Source organism: Pongo abelii, chromosome 8 (genome assembly GCF_028885655.2).
Source record: "Pongo abelii isolate AG06213 chromosome 8, NHGRI_mPonAbe1-v2.0_pri, whole genome shotgun sequence".
Taxonomy (NCBI): domain Eukaryota; kingdom Metazoa; phylum Chordata; class Mammalia; order Primates; family Hominidae; genus Pongo; species Pongo abelii.
In genome coordinates, this window is record NC_071993.2 from 82,530,930 (window position 1) to 82,556,221 (window position 25,292).

General features: G+C 34.1%; 1 protein-coding gene across 9 annotated transcripts in view; it reads right to left on the reverse strand.

Moving 5' to 3' along the window:
* Positions 1 to 25,292, reverse strand: part of CABCOCO1 (ciliary associated calcium binding coiled-coil 1) — a 103,237-nt gene that overhangs the window by 61,826 nt on the left and 16,119 nt on the right. For 7 of the 9 annotated variants that reach the window (XM_002820915.6, XM_024253842.3, XM_054522553.2 and 4 more), the window contains exons 3-5: positions 23,160 to 23,329; positions 18,288 to 18,432; positions 13,830 to 13,902 (exon numbers count right to left, since the gene is read on the reverse strand). In XM_002820915.6, the coding sequence (XP_002820961.4) occupies positions 13,830 to 13,902; positions 18,288 to 18,432; positions 23,160 to 23,329 (388 nt within the window). Of the gene's footprint in view, positions 1 to 1,055; positions 2,758 to 9,454; positions 9,737 to 13,829; positions 13,903 to 18,287; positions 18,433 to 23,159; positions 23,330 to 25,292 lie in introns of those variants that run through there. The other 2 variants (XM_054522552.2, XM_054522551.2) reach the window with 2 other exon arrangements.

Here is a 25,292-nt window from a genome sequence, read left to right on the forward strand (position 1 = left end):
TGAGATCAAGAAAGGAATCGAGATGGAAGCCACAGGTTTTTTATAGCCTCATCTTAGAAGTGGTATTCCGCCATTTCTGCCATATTGTATTCACCAGAAGAAAGGCACTAAGCCCAGCCCACTTTCAAGGGGAAAGAAATTAAGTTCTAGAATATTTGGAAGAATTTGGGCATATATATATATATATTTTTAGATAGGGTTTCACTCTGTCACCCAGGCTGGAAGGCAGTGGCACTATCTCGGCTCCCTGCAACCTCCACCTCCCAGGTTCAAGCGATTCTCCTGACTCAGCCTCCTGAGTAGCTGGGATTGCAGGTGCCTGCCACCAAGCCCAGCTAATTTTTTTTTTTTTTTTTGTATTTTTAATAGAGACGGGAGTTTCACCATGTCGGCCAGGCTGGTCTCGAACTACTGGCCTCAAGTGTTCTATCTGCCCACCTCGGCCTCCCAAAGTGCTGGGATTACAGGCGTGAGCCACTGCGCCTGACCCTTGCACATATTTTTAAAACCCACAGAAAACTTAGGAGACTCTCCAGGTCTCTGTGTGATGCCCTATGTATCATCTTTGGGCTGAGCTTTTAAAGAAAGCTAAAGATATATAGTAAGAAGTCACCATTTCCCTGAAGCTCCTAGGAATCAACTGTGTGTAGGGGGCAGCAGGAGTTTATGTGCATGCATGTGTGTGTGTGTGTGTGTGTGTGTGTGTGTGAGAGAGAGAGAGAGAGAGAGAGAGAAAGAGAAAGTAGAGGCAGGCTTGAAGGCAGCCCAGCTGAAGTCAGATTACATATAAACTGATACCAAAAAGCACAGTGCCTTAGTTCAAATCAATGGTGGTCTACAGGAGGGAGGATTCAGCATGGTCTACAGAAGTCAGAAAAGTCTTCATAGAAGAAACATGAGTTGCTCCAGGTCATGAATATTAGTATGTTATATTTATTTAATGTATTTTGCTTATTATTGAGGAAAAGATCATTCAAGTCAGATTTCCGCTCTTTAAATGAAGCAAAATAACTGGGTTCATTTGTTAGCTTATATTATGTCTTTTTTTCCCATCTAAAATACTTTATCTTTTTATATGAAAGTCCCTTATTATTTAAGTTACTGTGTATTGAATAGGGGCGAAAAAAATTCCTTGAATAATGGATGATCTACCTCTTTGGTGCTCCTGCTGTTTAGAGTGTGCGTGTGTGTGTGTGTGTGTGTGTGTGTGTCTCCTCACAAGCCTTGTACATTTATATGATACTGTAGGTACCAGGCATGCAAATCTTGAAATAAGGGAAAGTAGGTTGCATCTCCCATCTAAATTCTTGTTAGTCCAAAGTCAGTGCTCTGGGAGCTATGAAACTCCATATTCATCAGTTAAACTTGCTACTTCTGCTGTAGTCATTAGTGGTTCAGGCAAATAGAAGAAAAAGTAACTTCTTTCTACCACATCTCCCTTTATATTATTTCCTTGATCGAGTACAGAACTATTTTGCCACAGAGAACTTTGTTGTTTTTTTTTTCCTGTTTTTTTTTCTTCTCCTCTTCACTCCTATAATGTCAATGGTGCTGATGCAGCTGCATAATTTGCATAGAAAGTTTCTCAATTCTGTAGTCAGAATACCAATCAGGTGGCCTCTTTCTAAGCATGTTTATTCTTTCTTAATTGACTCTTCACTTGCGTGCTTTCATGCACAATGCATATCTGCTTGTATATTCTCAGCCATCTGTCAAACACTCACCAAGCCTAAAGAGTGGCCTCATAAGCCAACTTGAACACTATGAAAACATTGGTATGTGGCCCAATATTATAGAAATGTGATCAAAATCTTCTTTTTTAAAAAAAGCGATCAATAAAAATATATAACCCTAGAGTCTTGGTTGACTTACATTGATTATATTTATTAACATGTAAGTCTGCACTCACCAAGATAAAGCCAGCTATATATTTATGTTAAGTGACCTTTTAGTTATAAACAACTGCATTTATCCACTCCAACTGTAAGCAATCCTACATGATTTCCAGCCCATAGAAAGGAATCCACTTTGTCATTCTATTAGTAATTGCTACCCAGAGTAAGACTGGCTGATCATAAATTTTGGACTTTACTAATGAGAAGAACATTTGGAAATACACCCATGGGAAGAATAGGACAAAATAGTTTTAATTGAAAGTCCTAAAAAATCCTAGAAAAATCTGGGTTTGATGGTCACATACTCATAGATCATCTAGTTCAATTTCCCTTCTAGTGCTTTAAACAACTTCAGAAAATATCACTCAACAAAAGCCATATTGCTAAACTTGAAATATATTCAATGAAGATGTAACCTATTATCTCTCAATTCGTTCCATAAAACTTAAAGTGCCATCTGTCTGCCAGGACCTGTGCTGAGAGTTGGTAGTATAAAACTGAGGAAGGCCTGAGCCTCTGCCCTCCCACATCTCATCCCTTCCATTTCTAGCTACTTCTATATTTAGAAAGTGATTGCATTTATCTAGTAAAAATCCTCCCTAGAAGATCCAACGATCTTTGGTTTGCCATCTGGGAGTTATGCAGACAAGACAAATCTCTTCTTTATCTTGCTAGTCCTTTAGATTTGAAGACAGTTATATCCACTCTGAATCTTTTCTTTTTCAGAGGCCTCTGGTCTTGGAAAATCCAGGTTATTTTTCTTTGAAAACATTTTGATTTGAAAATGTCCACTTTCAAATGTGGGTTGCTGAACCTCATACAGTTTACTTTAGGCATGCATATCTGGACATTCTAGAAAAGACTGAAAAGAACACTTTAAGCCAGAAGTGTGGATTATTAATGGATTCTGCGGGTTTGTAATCATAGAATGGAAACATGATGATTTTTCTTAGCCTGCATTCATTCCCCCAAGTCCTGCCATCTATTGGCCAGATAGTATCATAAATAGCAGAGTAAATCCCCTTAGCTAAAGCCCTTGTTTTCTAGGTCATATTGTTATCACCCTGGACATTTTTTATGACTTATATAACTCATGAATAATAACATACTCATCCTCAAGTAATAATTAAATCTTCATTTGCAATAGAACCTTTTGCTTTAGGGAAAAAGAACACTGCCTAATCACATAAACATGAAATGCATCTGTTCAAAATAAAACAGACATTTTTATAATGTTATGCATTTTTTAAAAGTTAAATAAGCAAGGAAAAAAGAAATAATGCTGAGTAAGGAAAATAAAAGGGAACAGAGTAAAACTTTGGTAGTTTAAACTGTTACTTTTTAAAAATGAGAACATGTATATATGCTATAATACATGCTGATTGCAAAAAATAATTTCAGAAAAATAATTTCATAAAGACAAGTATAAAGGAAAGAGAAAGCGAAGATTATCTGGTATACCATTAACATCAAATGATTTTCATCATTTTCTTGACAACCCAGGACTACTGCTAACAATTTGATGTATGTCCTTCAGGACCCGTTCTCTCTCTCTCTGTGTATGTATATGTATACATGTATCTATACGTATACATATACATACACAGATGTGGATGTAAAACTATAAACTGCAGTCACAATGGACACATTTAGTAGCTTGTTATCAAATAATTAACAGTGTGAATAACTTTCCATCGTAAGTACAACACTATATGAATACTCTTAATGATGATAGAATTATATAGAGGCATCAGAAGAATTTTAAACTTCTTCTAATAACAGACATTTGGCTACTCTACAGTTTTTCCCATTATAATCAAATATATGCACCCATATTTCTGCCCATTGTCTGATTATCTACTTGGGATAAACCAGTGAAGGAAAATCCTTGGCTCAAAAGGTAAATACAGATAAAAAATTTGATGTATCTTGCCAAACCACTCTCTGGAAAGTTTAACAATCTACATTCTTCCCAGCGGTATATGAGAATGCCATTCATCACATTCTCACAAGCCAATGGTTTCATTTTAATTTTTGAGAATTTGATTTTTGTTGAATCTACATTGCTTTGAGTACTGTAAAGGGTGAAAATCTTTGCATAAGTTTATTGGCTATTTATATTTTCTCTTGTAAATATGCTTTGTTAATTTTCCCATTAGTGTGGTAACCTTTTTCTTATTGATTATATAGAATATTAAGACTATTATGCCTTTTCTGTCATTTATACTGGAAATTTTATTTTTAGAGTTTGATTTTTAAATTTGTTTATGATGTTTCCCTCCCCTAGAATAGAAATTTTTAAATTTTGATATAGTCAATAATATTAGTGGCCTCTGGTATCTTACAGTCTTGACAACAGTTAGCCATTTCCCAAGGTGGTCCATATAAGGCAGTTTCTCTATAACAGAAAACATGACTAATATAAACATGTGTTATTCTATTACCAGCTTTTAATTTCCTGGTCATGGGCTTAAAGATTAATAATTTAAGAGATTGATTTAGGTTTTTCAGTCTACATACCAAAATAATATTTTCCAAATGTAACTTTGTGTAATTAATCAATAAAATAAAACTTTCCTCCTTTACATTAATTGATTTAGTAAACAATTATTGAACACTAGGTGAATGTATGTAACTCCTATACTCAGAAAAACAGGAGAAACAATAATGTCAGTTACCCAGATCTCATGGAATTATAGATAGTAATAGGTTGCTTGAGATATCACTTTATAATTAGAAGTCAATTTCTAGGACAGTGGATGCTGACAGTATTTTTGAACAAGACATTTAATGTTGGGGAAATAACAAGTAAAAGGTAATGTAAGAGAAAGTACTTTTTATTCCTTCCTTCTTCTCTCACTTTTTTTTTTTTTCTGTAAGAAAAGTGTCTCTCAGACGAAGCTATGAGGGGATAGTAGGCATGGGTTGGTAGCAAAATGTTAGAGAACTTTTCAGGCAGTAAGAACAGCCTCATACTGCAAGGCAGAGGGAAATGAGAAAGCTGTAATCACGAAAAGGCCAACCTAGCTCAATCAGAGAACTGGTCACAGAGGAGCTGAGATTGATGCTCGTGGGGCAACAGATGGAAAGACTTGGGTGACAGACTCAAGAGTTGAGACATCATGTGATCTGTGATGGAAATCATCTTTAAATTATGCTTCTGCCATTTATCAATTATTTTGCTGGAGACAGATTCCTTGAATTTCTCTTAAAAGATTTATATTTAGAGAGGGATGATTATTTTTCTGTGCTTCAGAGAAAAAGGACTGGAGTGAAGTTTGATAAATTGTATATCCAAGCATCAACCATTTTCTTTAAATGATAGATTCTAAAGTCAGTTAGTCACACATGCCAGGTAGAGCAGATAGAGTTATTTTAACACAACAATTTCTGATTGATTTTCTTTAGCAACACCCAATGTGAGTAGGTCAAACTACAAATTATGCCCTGTATGATTTTCCCTTCCAGCAGTTTGCTAATAGGATCATCCAACAAGAAAAAAGCCTTTTTCAAGATTAAAAACATCATCTGGATAAGTTTAGATTATTTTGATAGGTACATCTCAAGGGTAAACTGAAGAGGAAAAAAGATAGCTTTATAGCTATGCTTCAGTTGCCTTCCTCCTTTCCAAAATATGATCTAATGTGCAATGCTGTTTTGGTCTTTTTTTTTCTTAAAAGGGTGGATGTTTACATAAGTCTCATATTTTGTTTATTCAGGACACTATAACTTTATAGTTTAAAGAAAGAAAATAAAATTTATGTTTTTATATGGTTATTTTCTTCCACAAAGCTAACAATGTTTAAGTATAGTGTCATTAACACCCACAATCTGTGTGGGTTTTGAAATAAGGAAGGGAAAAGTGTTTTATTTTGTTTTTGCTATAGGAATAAGTGCTCAGAACATGAAATTATATACAGTTGATGTTCACTGACTTTAGAGAGGTCCTGCATTTATTGACCTTAAGTGGTATTATTTTGGGTTATGAAAGGCTGCCAAAATGTGACTCTAGTCAAGGTAACCACTTAGGCATGTTTATGATTTTCTTTAAATATCTTTCTAAGTATATCATATTTATTATAATCAGATTCTGCTACAGAACCGCTTTCAAAAACAGGGCCTCCACCAATGGCTGCACGATCTGTACAATGCACAACTCCATTAAACACATGGACTGCAATGTGAATGGTGCCCCTGGAGTTGTGCAATGGGGCTTATGTGAAAATGCCCATGCTGCAAAATAAAATCTTGAAACAGATTGAATTGGCTTAAATGATTACAAATAAAGCTATACCTATCTATCACATTTTGTGAGTTAGAGAAATTATTAAAGCAGACTTAATCTTATGTTTTTATATCCAAACACAAATGTGTATATATGTGTGTGTATGTTGAAATGCATACATAGGATATAACCTTTGAAAATACAAATGATCTAAGATTTGATGTGTTACCACTTTGGTGAAATTAAGCTGAATAAATATTTTTACAATATGAGAAATATGCATAATTCATGATAGAAATTTTATTTTCTTGGGGAAAATTTGGGATGTTATAGCACCACACCAGATTTTTACTCTATAAATGACTTTTTAGTAAACCTAGTTTATATTGAAATTTTAAATATAGTAGCAACACACTTGTAAAGCACTTAATTTTATGGATTGAGAGTTCAAGTATTTTTTCCTATGCAGCCTTTCATCTTGTAAAAACCCAGATGAAGTCACTCTGTCTATCAATATGTTAGTATACAAGCTTGTTTATATGCTGCACTTAATTTACGAAATGTGCCTTAGTATTATACTTCTTGGGAATGAACTAGGGAACAATTTTATTATTGTACAAAAATATGTGAAGACATTCACATTGTAAAAGACTAACATTAAATCTGAAATACACAGAATAAAATGTCCCTTTTCACATCCTATTCCATTCCTATTTCCACCCAACTACCCAAAAGTAAGCCATATTAATTGTTAGTATAAATTCTTTTGGTTTTTATACAATCACTTACATGCATATACATGTCTACATATTTTCATGTTTATTTGCTTTTAAAAATAAATGGGAACACTATTCATATTGTTCTACTTCTACACTTTTTAAATTAAGAATGTATTTTAGAGATATTAACATAACCATACATAGGAATCTACTACATTCATTCTAAAGACTTGATAGTTTTTTATAGTGTGACTATACTTCATTTTATTTAAATGAATGTACACAAGAAGTATTTATTGAGTACTTCATTTAAATAAAGTATTTCCCTTCCGATTTACCTTCTGCAATTTTTAGCTGTAATAAACCATGCTTTGATGAATATTCAGGTATGAAAAGCTTTATATAATATGAGTACATATGTCTACAGAGAAGATATTTAGGGAAGAAAGATATTCACATTCACAAGAACTTTATAGATTTTGCCAATCTGCTCTCCACAGTGGCTTTACAAATTTAACCTTGCACCAACTAAATACAGCTATGTTTTCTTGCATCCTCATTAACAAGCTATTAATCCATCTTTTTACTATTAGCTAATCTTATATTTAAGAAATACATATTTTTTGCAGGTCCTTGATAACTATTAAGGTTGGATATCTTTATATCTGTTTATTGGTAAAGTATGTTATCTGTTCATATTCTTTGCCCATTTTTCCGTTGCCTTGTTTGCCTTTTTCTTATTTTATCAAAGATAAAATATTTGTGTATAAAATATTTTTATAAAATTTGTGTATAAAATATTTTTGGGCTGGAATCGGTGGCTCACACCTGTAATCCCAGCACTTCAGGGGGCTGAAGCTGAAGGATCACTTGAGGACAGGACTTCAAGATCAGCCTGGGCAACAAAGTGAGACCCCCATCTCAACCAAAAAAACAAAAATAAAAAATTAGCGGGGTATGAGGGTGTGTGTCTGTAGTGCCAGCTACATGGGAGGCTGAGGTCGAAGGATCACTTGAACCCAGGAGTTCAAAGCTGCAGTGAGCTATAATCACATGACTGCATTCCGGCCTGAGCAACAGAATGAGACCCTATCTCTAAAATGATAAAAAAAAGAATTGACCTTCATATGTTAATTTGCAAATGTTTTCTCCCAGTGACTTAAAAAATTTTATTCACAGTATTTTTTATCACATCTTAAAAAAATGTATATGGCCAATTCCACAATTAAAAATATTTTCCTTCATATTTTTCTCATATTTATTACTATAGTTTTGCATTTTAAATTTAGTACTTCAGCTGATTTTATTGTTCCATCTTCCTCCTCTCTTAGCTTAGCATTATCATTTATTCAATGCTTCCCCCAAGGATATAATATGCATCCTTGACTTATTAAATATTTATAAGTGAGTACTTTTACTTTCCTCAAACAATGGGAAGGGCTTAGAAAACTAACCCACTTACCTTGCTGTGAACTTATATGCTATTGTCATTGTGTATTTTAAACCTCACAAAACATTTTGTATAACACATTTTATATTTATTTAGATTCATCGATGGATTTATCCACCCATCCATCCATCCTAATCTGTCCCATTTCACTTGCTCTTCATTCCTTTCTATTTCTCTCACTTTCTGTTTGGAATCATTTTCTTTATGCCCAGAGAGCACCTGTTAGTACTTCCTTTAGTGTGTTTCTGTTTGTAATAATTGTTCTTTTTTTAATCTAAAAATCTATTAAAATCCTCATATTGTCTGTTCATATTCTTTGCCCATGTTTCTGTTGCCTTCTTTGCCTTTTTCTTATTTTATCACAGAAAGTGTTTTTTCTCGGAATGAAGTTCTAGATTGACAGTTATTTTCTTAGGACAATTTGAAATTACTTCATGGTCTTCTGGCTCTCGTTATTACTATTGAGAAGTTGGCTGTCAGTCTTATTGTTACTTCTTTGAAGGACATACGTCTTTTGTTTTCTATGGCTGGGTTTCAGATTGTCTTCATCTTTCATTTTTAGAAATTTTACTATAATATGCTTAGGTATGGATTTACATGTATTTGGGGTTCAAGTAATATGCTTTGGTGTAGATTTACATGTATTTGGGGTTCTAGTAAATCCTAAATCTATGTCCTAATGGTGTTGGTTAGTTCTGGAAAATTAACGCTTCACATGTGACTTCTATCTTCTCATTCTAGAATTGACTTTTGTACTCTCGTTATACCTTTTACTATATCCATACTCTCTTACCCAGTTTCTGTGTTTATCATGCTTTTGCATCCCCATGCTTTTGCATCCCCATGCTTTATTTTAGATTTTTTCTTTTGATTTATCTTCCACTTTACCAATTTTTCTCTTCAGTTATGGACTAACTCGTTAAACACATCTATTTGGTTTTTAATTTTTATTGTATTTTTCTATTACAGAACATCCATTTAATATTGTAATCATTTTTATCTGCTAAAATTTATATATTTTATATTTTTTTATTTCTTAAGGATAATTATTTTCAAGTACATGACTAATTACTCCATCATCTGGAGCACTTGTGGTCTATTTTTGTTTTCTGTGTGATTTTTATTATGTGGCAAACACTGGTTATGAAAAACTGTTGATACAATCTGGAGTGTAGCATGATTTTATTTTACAGAGGAAGTTAACAACACTATACACAGCTAACCTAAATCCACCAGAAATGGAGAACATTTGGAATTGAAGTTCAGTCCATGGTAGCTAGGGCTGATCTCCTAAAATGTGGTCGTGTGCAGACCCAATATGCTACCTGTAAAATTTGCTATATTCTCTTCCTCCTCCAATTTTTGTTCTCCTAGCTCCACGTGTCTACCAAAGCTTCACTTCTCAGCTTTTAAGTCTCTTAGCCACCTTTTCCAAACTTGTAGATGCCTATAGGGAGAAAGCATTCCCGAGTGTCAGGCTCATAATCTTTTTTGAGCTTTGCTAGCTGAGCTTTCAAACATTTAAGTCTTAAAAAAACTTGTCCAATTTTTCTAGTTGTTCTCTGTGGAAGTGTTGACCAAATTATAGTTTGCCATTATGGAATATGTCTTCCATTATGGGAAATGAATCTGTTAATAAATTGGATTCATTTTTAAGTTGGGTATAAGGTAAAAATCTAATTTCTTTTTAACAAACACATAGCAAATTATCCCAAGTAATTTTACATGCCAATTTACTAAATATTTGTATATGCCACATACTAAAGATCCACGTATGCACAGGTTTATTTTTAAATTTCATATTTAAGAAAAACGAATAATAATAATTAAGCATTAAAAAGAACTATGAGAAGGTATTGCCATACTAGATAACAAGACAGCTGATAAAGTTGTGGCCTCTTCCTCCATCTTCCAGGCCAACAGGTGACATCTTCAAATCTCCCTTTTTCTGACTCTGATCCTCCTGCCTTCCTCTTTCTCTTATATGGAGATTACATTGATCCCACTTCAGTAATCTAGAATAATCGCTCCATCTCAAATTCATTAACTTAATCAAATCTGTGAAGTCCCTTTTACCACGTAAAGTAATACACTAACAAGTTTCAGGAATTAGTAACAGTCATCATCAACTATGCAGCCAATATTCATATGCCCCAATTATCTCATAACTGTTTGGTGTTTGTGGTTTTGTCTGTCTATCTGTCTGTCTGAAGTAGGATCCAAATAAGATACCTACATTGAATTTGATTCAGTCATTTTTTAATCTATAGGTTCACCTGTTTTTTTTTTTATTTCTTTGCAATTTATTTCTTGAATATTCCATGTCTTCTGCCCTATAGAATCTCCTATACCCTGGTTTGCTAATTGCCTTTTTGTGATATCCTTAAAATATTCCTTTATCTTCCATATTTCCAGCAAATGAGAAGTTAGTGTTAGAAGACTGACCAAAAGACTAGCCAGTTCAAATTGCAAGAGCAATACATATGGGGTTTTGTATAATTTTATTAAAAAGCAACGATGTCTGGTTTTCCTTTTGTGATGTCAGGAGCCACTCATCATCATTGCCTAGATCTATTTTTTTATTAAAGGTTGACAAATGGTGATATTCTATTTCATCATTCTTTTCTCACTTACGAAATGGACACTTCTATGATTAGAGGGGATTTGTGTTTTTTTCTCATCTACCACAATTAAAGAAACTAAATTTCATCAGTGTTATCTAACTTGAATGCTTGCCTAAGAGTTAAATTTCAAACATTCATGTGTTTGTCTTGTGGCCATTATTTGGTCCCAGAGCCCTGAGATCAGCATGAATAATCACATTACTGGGGCAGGCCCCTACCTCCTCCATGAAAGGTTGTTAATTAAAAAACAGGTATTTGTACCAAGGGTTAGCAAACACTTCTAAAATGTCATAAAATACGTTCACTAATCCTTTAAACTGCCATGAGTGGCCTAATTCTTGAAGACCCAATATCATTCTCTTAAAGATTTTTTTTTTATTGCTCTGGTCAGCTTGGGGAAAATACAAATGACAATGGAAAATAAAGCAGCCAAACCTGTCTACTTTCTCCACTTTATCTTTCCATAGCATAAATGTCACCTAAATATATCCTTACAATATAGAAGAAAGGCATGATTGTGTAATTAACAAAGGAAAAGGGAGTTCTTTCTGAAATTTTTTCTTGATCACTCTAAATATCTACTTATGCTGTTACTGAAGCCACTATCATTTTCCCAAAGTTTTGCTTGAATAGATGAGATAGGATTATATTCCAAACTGATAATTATTGCAAGGGCTGTCACACGATATGATGTAATTCTGAAATGGAAACGTTTTTCAGTGAAACTTTGTCAAGTGACACCTAATTTAAGCTACAGTATGAGGAGACTGCAAAGAAGTAATTTTTATGAAAGTCAGAAGCAAAAAGGATTCCTTGTTTTCTGGCAGTTCACTTTTAAAAGTCTAGCATTAGAACAAGTACCCAAATGAAGAGTGAGTAATGGTGACTGAGGTGTTTATGAAGCAAGTAATTTATAAATTCCAGAATAACAATACCCAGGAAGTCAGAATAGCTGGCATGTTCCATGTGGTTCTTAATATCAGGAAAATTACAAAGATAATGTGAATATCCTGTTACTCACTGTTTATTTCTGATTATGGCCACTCCTGCCCCTGGTACTTCTAGGAGGCAATAAAGCCCCTTAAAATAATTGTGGACCTACAGAAGCACTATTTTTTAATGGCATCTTTAGTCTTCTTAAAATGATTTCCTGGAATCGACAAGGAACTTAAACAAATTTACAAGAAAAAAACAAGCAACCCCATCAAAAAGTGGGAAAAGGATATGAACAGACACTTCTCAAAAGAAGACATTTATGTGGCCAACAAACATATGAAAAGAAGCTCATCATCACTGGTCATTAGAGGAATGCAAATCAAAACCACAATGAGATACAATCTCACACTAGTTAAAATGGTGATCATTAAAAAGTCAGGAAACAACAGATCCTGGAGAGGATGTGGAGAAATAGGAACGCTTTCACATTGTTTCTGGGAGTGTAAATTAGTTCAACCATTGTGGAAGACAGTGTAGCGATTCCTCAAGGATCTTGAACCAGAAATACTATTTGACCCAGCCATCCCATTACTGGGTATATACCCAAAGGATTATAAATCATTCTACTATAAAGACACATGCACATATATGTTTATTGCAGCAGTATTCACAATAGCAAAGACTTGAAACCAACCCAAATGCCCATCAATGATAGATTGGATAAAGAAAATGTGGCACATATACACCATGGAATACTATGCAGCCATAAAAAAGGATGAGTTCATGTCCTTTGCAGGGACATGGATGAAGCTGGAAACCATCATTCTCAGCAAACTAACACAGAAACAGAAAACCAAACACCGCATGTTCTCACTCATAAGTGGGAGTTGAACAATGAGAACACATGGACACAGGGAGGGGAACATCACACACTGGGGCTTGTTGGGGAGTGGGGGGCAAGGGGAGGGATAGTATTAGGAGAAATATGTAATGTAGATGGTGGGTTGATGGGTGAAGCAAACCGCCATGACATGTGTATACCTATGTAACAAACCTGCACGTTCTGCACATGTATCCCAGAACTTAAAGTGTAATAAAAAATAAAATAAAACAAAATAAAGTAAAAACATGTTTTCCTACTCAGAATTCATTCCTAGGAATTATAAATATGTTTTTATAAGTAAGTCTGTTTGAAAGTGTCTCCAGATAGACCTTTCATTGTAGAACTGCTGTCCTATGCATTGAATTGTTTATGTAGTATTAATTGAGGGGTTACTGTATCCTACATTATATTATATGCTGTAGTAGAAAAGCAGCAGATATCCTTGTCTTCAAGAAAATTACTGTTCAGTTGTACTGACTATATCAATCCACAGGAAACAATTAGGAAACCATATAACACAGTGAATATTGATATGCTTATTGGTGCAACAGTAGCCCAAATTCAGCAATAAGAGATCAGTTGGAACACAATAATAGGATTGATTAGAGAGTTTGTCTAAACCTTTTGTTTGAGATTATGATGCAATTAAGGTAGGTTTGATCCACTGAGGAAGTGGGATTTAAATTAGGTCTTAAACAATAAGTAGAACGAAAAAAAATGTGAAATTAGAAGGGAATTCACTGAGTTATCATTACATTTACTTTATGTAATTATTCTTTTTTGCAAATTCCTAGTTGGTTTTTTCTGATTTTATTTGTATGAAGACGTATGTACCTTATCCAATTGAACTTTGTCAAATAATCCATAAATACACAAAGTATAAATGATTAACAATGCTTTTAATGCCAAAAGACAGCTTATTTTCCTAATCCAAAGATCACTTTATATAATTATTCTTTTTGCAAACTACAAGTTGATTATATTAACACTTGAATAATCTTGACAAGAAGTTGCTTTAAGCAGTTAAAGATCCAGATGCTGATCAGCATGCATTAAGTGATTCTGCTTAATTGGTTCCATCTAGATAAATTACTTACCTCAGTTCCTATCACAATTTCTTCCCTGGCAGAGTAGAACATAAACTCGTATAGCTTGTAGTGTTGAAATAAGCTGAAATATAAAATAAATGTGCACTCTGATAAGTTGATTTCAGGAAAACACAATATGTAAAGACATTTATTAAAGGAAACTTCATATTGACCAAGATAATGCTATCAAACACTAAAATAGTCTTAGCATCCTCCTTTATTCCAAAAGAAATTTTCCAGAAATGCTAAGAAATTAAGAGTTTTATTCTTTAAGGAAATATAAATGGATATTATATATTGGACAATATAAATGGACAATATAACACAGTACCTAGAATAATATCAGTAAATCCGTCTGTAATGAGTGGGTAAGTTAGGAGTAAGGGAGAAATTACACGGCATCTTGACTTTTCCTAGCTTAAAAGCAAATAACGCACCATTCCTAAATAACATGAAACTTTACATTATTTGCTGTTTTGCTGCAAACAGGAGTCAATTTCCTCTGGTACAAATGGCACTGAATTATATAATCTACCTCTATATCAATTACTTCTCACATTCTTAAACTGTTTCAAGATTAAATTAATCTATAATAATACCTGAAAAATGGTGTATGAACTAAAATCCATTTAGAAAATGTCCGAGTTTTCTGCAGAATATTCGGTCACACATGAAAGGGAAAAATTAATTTAAGAAAGATCATTTCTTCAGTTCTTACCCTAAAGACTAGGTGGTCAGCATACAAAAACTATAAAGAACCAAAGGATAGGAGGTCCTTAAAACAAGTATTCTAGTAAGTTTAAGGAGCAATGCATTATTAAGAGTTAAAAATTTACTGAAGGGCTGACTTCTAATATCCTGTTTGTGATAATATTTGAATTTTTCTAGTTCTCTTCCTGCTGGTTGAGAAAATTAATAGACTCATAATACAGCAAAATGCCCAAGAACAAAAAATTGTCGTAGTGGTTTCTCTTTCACTCTGGTGCCTTTTGCTATTTAAGGAAATTGATTTTAATATAACTGAGAAATTAACATTTGCAAAATGTAGCTACAGAGCATGTATAATAATGGCTTCTCCTGGATGTTGTAATGGATCAAAGTTTCAATTCATTTGAAATCAATGAAGAAATCCTCAGGCAGCTGAGTCTCTCTGAGTTATATTAGCAGTTGATCTCACTACTAACACAATCCATTAAAAAGTGATGGGTGTGCAGAGTCTGTCATGGTATTTTGGGGGAAAAAAACCTCTTGTACATTCAAATTACTCATCAACATTCAGAAAAGTAACTTAGCTTTTGACATTACTTTGATTTGTTGGCTAGAAAAATACATCAAGATTAGTGAAGTTTGATAATTCAATGACGCAAAATAAATTCAAACTCTCCCTAATTTACACTGGTTATCTAGAGAAAGCCTTAAGATCAAAAATATTAGACTGGCAATAACTGATTTTAAGTAGAAAAATTAAAGAGTATAGAGTATTTTGGAAATAGCTTGGCTTCCTCTCAGTGAACCAGCATAAAATTTCTCTTTCTCCTTCTTGTGTCACAAGGGAACTTAATTCATAGATCTTCTTTCCTGAAATTTCATAATCTTTCAGCCTTATTCTTTTCATTGCATAGAGGAATTAGGATGTCCCATGCCAAGAGGGAAATTCACTTCTTAACACTGAAAATAAAATGCATGATTTGGATGCGGTGGTCAAAGCTGCAGGCTTGGGGGCAAGGCCAGGACTAGGGCCTTGTCCAGCTTTACCAGGAGCGATTAGGTGGTGTTGCATGGGAAGAAAGTGACACTTCAGCTGCGAGAATGCATTTTCTTCCACTTCTGACTGACTCAACTTCCTAGATTATTTTGTCAAACATTTAGTCTTAGTCCTAAATTGAAGAGAGATGAAGTGAAAATAATTCAAGATGTCTGGCTCGATGCCTGGAAGTGCAATACCCTGTGGTTTACAGAGGGGCAGGGTTGATTTTCTTATTTTGGGTATATGCCTCTTATATTGAGTGTACACCTGAGATTACTATCGCCTAATTCCCAAAAATAGGTAGAATCCACAACGACAGACATGTATTTGGGCCATATATATGTAAATGATGTTTTATACTAAAAAGCTGCAGAAGTATTTATATTTGTATACATGATACAATACACTGTAAAAATGTACAACTAGATTTGCCAGTACTTACAGTCATGTGGGGGAGGAAATTTGGTATTAGATTTTTTCAAATCCCAGACACATGACAGAGTGTGTTAAGGGCATCAAATGAAATTTCCATTTTATTGTCAGTTAAGTTTCATGTGGTATGGGTCATGTTCTAAAAACTGCTCTCCCTAAATTGACTAGGGCTTTTAGTGGTTGGGTAAACTTAATATCGGGTTAAATTCAAACACTTATACTTTTGATAACTGGGTTACCTTCATATTTATAAAACTGCTTTGTAGTCATCAAAATGAAAAATATTGTATGATTTCATTCATTAAACTGTTTTCCTTCAACTTTTAACTTTGAGGGTACATGTGCAGGATGTGTAGGTTTAAACGGGTGCCATGATGGTTTGCTGCAGAGATCAACCTATCATTTAGGTATTAAGCCCAGCATCTATTAGCTATTCTTCTTGATGCTGCCCCTCCTCCCAGTTCCCCCTAAACTTTCATTTGTGGACCTTTGACGGCTTCTGAACAGGTGTTGTAGAGAAGCATATTTTCTTTTATACAACTGCAGAATCAATTCCAGATATCCTACTAACTGATATTTTATAGTTCTGTAATAGGGACATTTAAATTGCATAATTTCTTTGAAATAACAATATGAAGACTTAACAGCATCAACAATTGCTGTGATTTACTTTGACTAATTTCTTAAATACTGCTTTTTGTTTTATTTTTAGTGAAGTAATAATATTAGGGATTTATAATATGTGAAATTACCCTGGTTAGGATCTAAAGATGACTAACATAGACACTCCCTCTTAACTTAATTGTTTTCTGAAGGACAATGTCTAGAAATATGTAGATGAACATTTGCCCAGAGAGACGAGATGAAGGGGAAAAGAGCGGCCATCCTTCACCTTCCAGAAGGGGTCATTGCGGCACCTGCATAGGTTTCGTGGCCCTGGTTAACTGTCAGTCCCTGTGCCCATTAGAAACCTCCTGGGCTTAGAGCTCAGTTGTGAAAATGTGTTCTGCAAGAGAAACTGGGACTGTTCAAATAGAGAAGGAAAATAAGGATGCTAATACAATGTGCAAAGTAGAATTCCTCTGCCCAGTGATTCTCCAACCCTGATGGGTAGAAAGACCTTGAGGAATAGTCTCTCCTCCAATTCCGGATTACCATTGTCTCCCCCAACACAAGGACCTTGCTTTACTTTAATTGACATGAAAACTACTCTGGCTTTTATTGAGAGATACCCCTTAGGAGCTATGTTTTAATATTAAGAAACCACATTATATTAAATGTTATTATGTAAAAACCATATTATATCATATGACATTATTAATTCATACCACAAACCAATATATAAACTTTATCATATTAAACACACTAGTATTTAAAAAGCTTTCTAGATTTCAGCTAGAATCCTTGCCAAGCAAATCATGAGCATGTCTAGGATATCAGTCAGCACTCTTATTTTAGAATTTTAAATTTTAAAGTTGAAAAACACTGGAGTATATAGTATAAGAGGAACAAAAATATTATGCAGGAGCTTTCAGCTTGACAAAAGATTTTAACCCACTGTTGTTTGAATATTTGCAAACTCTAAAAATGTCCCTTTAGAGAGATGCATGACTCCACTGCAGATCTCGGACAGATTATATAAAAAGAAAAATTTCTCAGTTCACCAATGAAGAATCACTGCAATAAAAATACTTTCCTTCCACACAGCTTCATTTTCTAAGCAGTAAGAAAGACTTAATGAGTTTAATTGGTCAATACTACAAGATATTTCAGGGTATGTAGTAAATTTGAGGAAGTATATTCATAAATCTCTTCAATTTCTAATACAAACCATTCAAAATAAATATATAAATAGCAATGAATGTTGCTCTTCAAAATGTAGAATTAGGTAGTTGGAAAGATCAACTACCTAAAACATAGAGTCTATTGTAATTGCAGATGATTAATGTGAATCATCCTATTAATAAATATTCATTAAAGATGCAAAGAAAAATGAAATTCTTAATTTATTTTAATTCTAGATAAAATTATATTTATCAAACGCAAATCTTTTTTTTTGGGAATGCAAAGTTAGCCAAACTGTTCACTGCTCTGACTTTTAGTTATTAGGTGAAAGATTTGAACACCTAATTTAAAGAAGATTTAAGTACCTAATTATTGGTTGGGCTAATTATGGCATAAATTCTGTAAATATCTGAATTTGCTAAAAACTGAATTGCTTTTTACTTAATAGACATTTTCTAGAAGACGTGAAATGAAAAATAAATGTTACTGAAAATAATCCATACCTGATTTTTAAGTAATCAATGATAGCATTGGCTTGTTTTACATCAAAGATATTCCAGTCCTCACTTTTTTGCAAATGTGTTGGTCCTATTTCAGCCATAACTTCTCCAAGCCATTTTATGCTTTCCTCTAAGGACATATGTAGTGCTGAAATAAAATCCAGAGAAATCTTAATTGTTATTTTGATAGATGTTTTCAGAATAAGATAATCCAAGATGTTTTTAATGTGCCAAAATTTACTTTAAGTATTTGTGAGGATAAATGGTAAAACTCTTGTTTCTTCCTAATAAATTTATACATTTTATGCAAAAGAATAGCAGCTGGCTGGGCATGGTGGCTCAAGCCTCTAATCCCAGCACTTTAGGAGGCCAAGGTGGGTGGATCACTTGAGCCCATGAGTTAGAGACCAGCCAAGGCAACATGGCGAAACCCTGTCTCTACAAAAAAATCCAAAAATTAGCCAGGCATGGTGGTACACGCCTGTGGTCCCAGCTACTTGGGGGGCTGAGTTGGAAGGATGGCTTGAGCCTGGAAGGCAGAGGTTGCAGTGAACTGGGATGGTGCCACTGCACTCCAGCCTGGGTAACACAGTGAGACTGTCTCAGGAATAGCAGCTGACCCTGCCCCAATATTTGTAAATTACTATAATGCTACACAATTGTCTGCAGAGTTTATGTTTCCCTTTTAGGATGAAAAAAAAAGAAAAAAATTCAAAATGTACTTTAAAATCTTTCTTTAAAATGAAAAGGGTTTGTTTTTTCTTTTTTCTACAATCTCAGAATAAAAGCACGAAAACTGCAAAAAAAGATGTTTGACAGCTGGTGAGGAATGGAAGACTTAGATGGGAGGTTCAGTTACTAGACAGCAGAGCTGAACTTAGAGCTGAAAATGTAAATGAATGGAGTCAATCAACACTGGGCTTTAGCCAATTGTTTCCATGTGTAAATCTGGGTCTGAAGATTTTCAGTGGAAGTCAGAAATATGGATTTTTATGTAAAACATCAAGATTTTTTTTTCTTTTCCACAGCCACTGACTTATAACTCATGTAAGCTGTTTCTCAAATATCTGCCCAGTGGTGCTGGCGAGAGCCCGATGAAAATGCACAAAGAGTGACACAACCTGGCCACCACTACCAGAAGTAAACAGCTCAGTGATTCTCGTCTATTCTCTCACAGCTACACACCAATGAAAACAAACACCCGAAACCGTCTTCTGTGGCATTGCATTTGTCCAGTTGAAAAAGAACACCTTAGACTTAACTTTTAAAATGTCTGTAATAAAAATATAATTCCATTTTCTTTTCTCGTTTGGTTCCGTTATGCTCAGTGTTACTTGTGACAGATAAAATATTATTTACAACCCACACACACACTATCCACCCTTCCCCTGGAAAGATGGAGTCAGGTAAGTGGACTGGAAAGAGTGTCCTCTGTTTGCGGAAAAGCGATGGGTGTGTGGACATAAAACAGAGGATGCTGGAGGTGGAGGGGAGAAAGATACTAAAGCCAGGCTGGACTGGCCGCTTGGGGGAGATGAATGTCAGTGGGGGGCCTGAATGTGGGATCTGGGGGAATTGTGCTGCTCAATGTGGACCCCACCAACCAAATCTCTGTCTCTCTCTGAAACCATCAGTCAACATTACACTTGTTGTAATGTTGATTTGGAAGGGAGTGGGTGGAGATTAAAAAAAGTTATGAGAACATAGGCTGATTGCTGGACCAAGTATTTCTGGATTACACAGCTACTCTTTCCCACTGGTGTGTAAGTGCTCTACCCTAAATACCAAAATTACTAATAAGGTGAAAGTAAAGTAATTAAAAATGTTAGGAAGACACTATAAACACAAACTTGTAATTTGTTTAGTATAGCTTCTTATCTACTTATAGGAATTAGAAAGAAGCATAAAACTACATAAAACAATTAAAATCTGGTTTAATGAATTACAATTGGTTAATTTCCCATTGCCTCCCTCCAGATCATCTTTTATGTATGTCAGATACACTGAATTATTTCTGGATAACTAGGTTTTCCTATATCATTCTAAGTGGAATTCAATTATTATTGTGCATTTCTCTCTCCATGATAAACTTCTTTTGATAATAGTGGAAGTAGCTTCAGAAATGAAAAATCTGTTGGATAAAAGCAATTCATAAATGAATGGAAAATCGGAATTATTTTATTAATAAAATGATATTAATTAGAGATGCAGAGAAAAGAGAAATTCTTAGATAATTGATTATAATTCTAGATGAAATTATACTTATCAAACAAAAATACATTTATATGACTATTTCCTTCTGAAAATAGTTGAATCTTTAAAACTGTTTTTCTATGTCTAATGTCTTTCTGTAGATAATTGCTTTAAAAATTAGGGAAGTTATAATTTCACTTATCTAACTGAAATATTTGCTCCTTTAAAAATCACATTTACTGATGTGATTAAAATATAAAAGATTAAGCCACTCAAATAGTAAAAGCTTCTAGAAATAAAATGTATTCTTGAAAATTTAGAGTAATGAAAGAACATACTAGACTTATAATTAATTGGAAAATGTAGGATGATACCTTATAACTGACCTTTACTATTAGTAGTTAGGTGACCTGAGTCTCTTTTTATTTATTTATTTTTGGAGACAGCATCTTGCTGTGTTGCCCAGGCTGGAATGCAGTGATGCAATCATGGGTCACTGCAGACTCAGCCTCCTGGGCTCAAGTGATTCTCCCACTTCAGCATCCCAAGTAGCTGAGACCACAGATGTGGGCCACAATACTCGGTTAATTATCCAATTTTTTTTTAGATACAGGGTTTCTCCATGTTGCCCAGGCTGGTCTTGGACTCCTGGCCTCAAATGCTCCCCTTGCCTTGGCCTCCTAAAGTGCTGGGATTACAGGTATGAGCCACTACACCTGGCCTCATTCTCTTTCTATGTAAAATGAGAAAACTGCAATACCTATTTTCAAAATTATAGTGCTGTTGGGAGGATTAAATAAGGAATTCATGGCCGGGCACAGTGGCTAATGCCTGTAATCCTAGCACTTCGGGAAGCTGAGGTGGGCAGATCACCTGAGCTCAGGAGTTCGAGACCAGCCAGGCCAACATGGCGAAACCCCATCTGTACTAAAAATACAAAAATTAGCTGGGCGTGGTAGCGCGTGCCTGTAGTCCCAGCTATTCGGGAGGCTGAGGCAGGAGAATCGCTTGAACCCAGGAGGCGGAGGTTGCAGTGAGAAAAGATCACACCACTGCACTCCAGCCTGGCCAAGCGGCAGAGGGACAATCCGTCTTAAAAAAAAAAAAAAATTCATGTGGAACTAACTCCTGGTACTATTACCTGTGTATAGTGCTTTCTAGATTTAGCCCAAAGCCAGGACATTTGATGTCATATTCAAGAGGATGGGCCCTCACTTGCTAGTGTAGACCCTGTGTGTCCTTGAGGAGTCACTGAACCCCTCTGACCCTTATCAATTTCTCTCATAAGCTGGCATGTGAATTAAATACGACAATATTTTTAATGCAAATAGCACTGTGACTGGCATAAGTTAATCTACAGAAATGTTACCTGAATTTGCTATTCCTATTGAGGGGAAAACCAATTTAGAATCATAAGAAATAAAAAATATTCTACAGTTACTTGCTAACATTCACATCATACACCAGGGGAGTCCATCTAGGCCTATGGACCTGGCTACGTGCTCAGGACTCTACTGCTACCTAGTTGAAGTGTAAACATACCTTACCTTTTTCCTTGGCACATTTGGTTAAAATTGCATTCTTTCCTAATGATGACTATAAGTTTGTTCAGTTTAAAAGTGTGGAGGGTTTTTTTTTTTAAATTTTTTCTGCCAGAAGGAAAAACTAGATTCCTTGCTTTTTTTCTGCTTAGGTTCTACATATGTACTTTCTCTCTCATGGTTTATGAGGAGCTGGATGGATCCTGCTCAGGTTTTAGAAATTCATGTTTGCAATAATACCAACAATATAAAGTTTCACATAGAAGAAATGTTATTGAGTCAGTTGTAAGTTACAGGAAAAGTTTAAAAAAGAAATATCTTCTCAAATTTGGGATGTGAGGTCCATGAAAATTTTTACTTTCCTTTATTCTATTTCTAGTGTGTGAATACTCAGCTCAGAAGTCGCCAAAGCTTAGGACTGTCCATGTTACATATTCTCTTTTAAAATTTAAGTTTTGCATAAGTGATGTATTCATATTTCAAAAATACATACGAATAAATCTTGTGAAAAGACTTCCTCCAATATCTGTTGCCCACATACCCAGTTCTTACTACCATTCACCCCAGGGAATTTGGATTATTATTTTTTTCTCTATCTTCCAGCATTTCTTTGTGTATACACCAATAAAAATATGGATAGATTCTTATTTTTGCTTCTTTTATAAATAAAAGCATGTAGTTCTGCACCTTGCTTTACTTGATAACTATATATTGTTTCCCATACAGTACACAGAAAGTTTCTTCATTTTCTCCTTGTTATAGCTGCCTGGTATTCTATTCTAGAGATAGCTAATAGTTACTGATAAACTTTTAATTTCAGTGTAGTTTTAAATTTACAAGAAGGTCACAAGAATATCACAGAGTCCTCAGATATTTAGAGGGTGGATGGCACTGATACAACTTTAAAATGAAATTAACATATCTTTGGCAAATTGGCTATTAAGAAAACTGTAGCCTTTGTTAAGTATTACTTGAGGTTTTATAACTCAATGGAGATATGAACTATATATTTGTTATACTCAGGAAAAACTCGTATTTTTCATTAAAGGAATTACAATAAAATCTGTAACTTTTGCTTAAGAACCTCAATTTATATGGTAAATTAAATTTGTTTTACTTCAAAGAAAAATAGTATACTTACTTTTAAGATTTTGAAGTAACATAGCTAGTAAAGTCATAAATTTTGAATATTGAATAATAGAAAAATCCATTCCTCTAGCCCACAAAAATCCAGATACATAATAATCTAGCAGAATGGCATCCTTTAAACAAGTTTCAAGGTTTTTGAAATTCAAAAATGTTCCCAGTTTTCTGTAAAATAAAAGAAAAATCCACACATTAATTCAGATTAGATATTGAACCATTTCTTTCCTAAGTTTTGAAAATAGGTCTTTTTCTTTAATGAAAATTCTATGATTCCCATAATCTGAAAATATTCTGTTACGTCAAACTTCATAAGACCAAAATGACATTCAAAAAAGAAACAGAGAGAGAGAGAGAATGAGGAGGGGGGAGCAAACTCTATTTTTGGTCTCCTTCCTCCTCTTTCTCTTTATTTTCTGTTTCTCCTCCTTCTCTCCCCTTCCTCTTCTTTCTTCCCTGTTTATGTATAGCAATTTTACTAGTATATTTTTCTCTGAAATTCAATGTCTTTTTTCATTTATAAAATTAAGTTTCTTTTATTTCTGAAAATGTTCTGGAACTAAATTGTTAAATATATATTTAATATATATATTTAATATATATATTATATATATTTAATATATATTATTATATATTATATATATTAAATATATAATATATATTATATATACTAATATATAAATAATATATATATAATATATATAATATATTTAATATATATATTTAATATATATATTTAATATATATAATATATTTAATATATATATTTAATATATATAATATATTTAATATATATATATATTTTTTTTTGAGACAGGGCCTTGCTCCATCGGCCAGGCTGAGTGCAGTTGTGTGATCTTGGCTCACTGCAACCGCTGCCTCTCCAGTTCAAGCGATTCTTCTGCCTCAGCCTCCAGGGTAACTAGAATTACAGGCACCCACCACCATGCCCGACTAATTTTTTGTATTTTTAGTAGAGACGGGGTTTCACCACGTTGGCAAGGCTGGTCTCGAACTCCTGATCTCAAGTGATCTGCCCGCCTTGGCCTCTCAAAGTGCTGGGATTACAGGCGTGAAACTCGCACCCAGTTCATTCTGCTATATTTTAAAAAGCATTCCAATTATGTACATTTTACTCATTTTTTCTAGAGTTATAATTTTTTCTTCAACCTTAAAAATTTTTTCAAGTCTATTTTCTTTTCATTTTGGATACTGTTTTATAATCTTTTCTTTCTTTATCTCTTCCTTGAGCTTTTATATCTCTGTTGTATGCTTTCTGTAGTTGCTTCATATGTTTTAAAATTCATGATAAAATAGTTGATTATATTTTTTGTCTGCTCATGGTTATATCTTTCTGGTGTGTTTGATTTGCTATTTCTCTTTCCTGTTCCTCTTCTGTTTTTTCTTGCAGTGTCCTGGAATGCATATTCTTTGTTTACACCTTATCTTTGGATGAAGGGAGTTTTTGTCCTTGAATACCTACTTTCGAGAAATACACTGGAGGTGGAGACCTAGCCAAGTTACAAACTAGCAGACATTTTCTGTATGAAGTAACTTTGTGTCAATTATTCTAGCATTTATTTATTTTTTTAATTGGTAAGGAAAAAGAAAGAAAAGAATGAATAGATTCTCTTTATTATCATATAAACAGTCAATTTCCTGTGCTACAGAAAGGATCTGCTCCAAGCCTGCACACCCTGGTCCTGCTATTGCAGACAAGGGTTCCTAGAATGGTACTCTAAGGTTTCTCCTCCTGGGAGATTAAGCAGATAGATAGGTAGACAGATAGATATAGATATAGATATAGATATAGATATAGATATAGATATAGATATAGATATAAGCTCATTCTAAGCTCTGTGACTACGAGCATCCTTCCTTATATTTTCTCCTGCCCTTCTGGTTGATTTATAATGACAGTGGCCATCATCTTTATATTTTGTGGTTTGGACCATTAGCATTCTCTTGGTTTTGACAAAGATGAAGGTAGTATTTCCTTGTTGCTTTTATGTGATTTTGAGAGGGGTGATATGTGTGTGACAACTTTTTACTGCCATCTTCAAAAATGGAAGTCCTTATTATTCTTAACATCAAAATAAGTGATATAATCAGATTAATAAATACAGCAAGA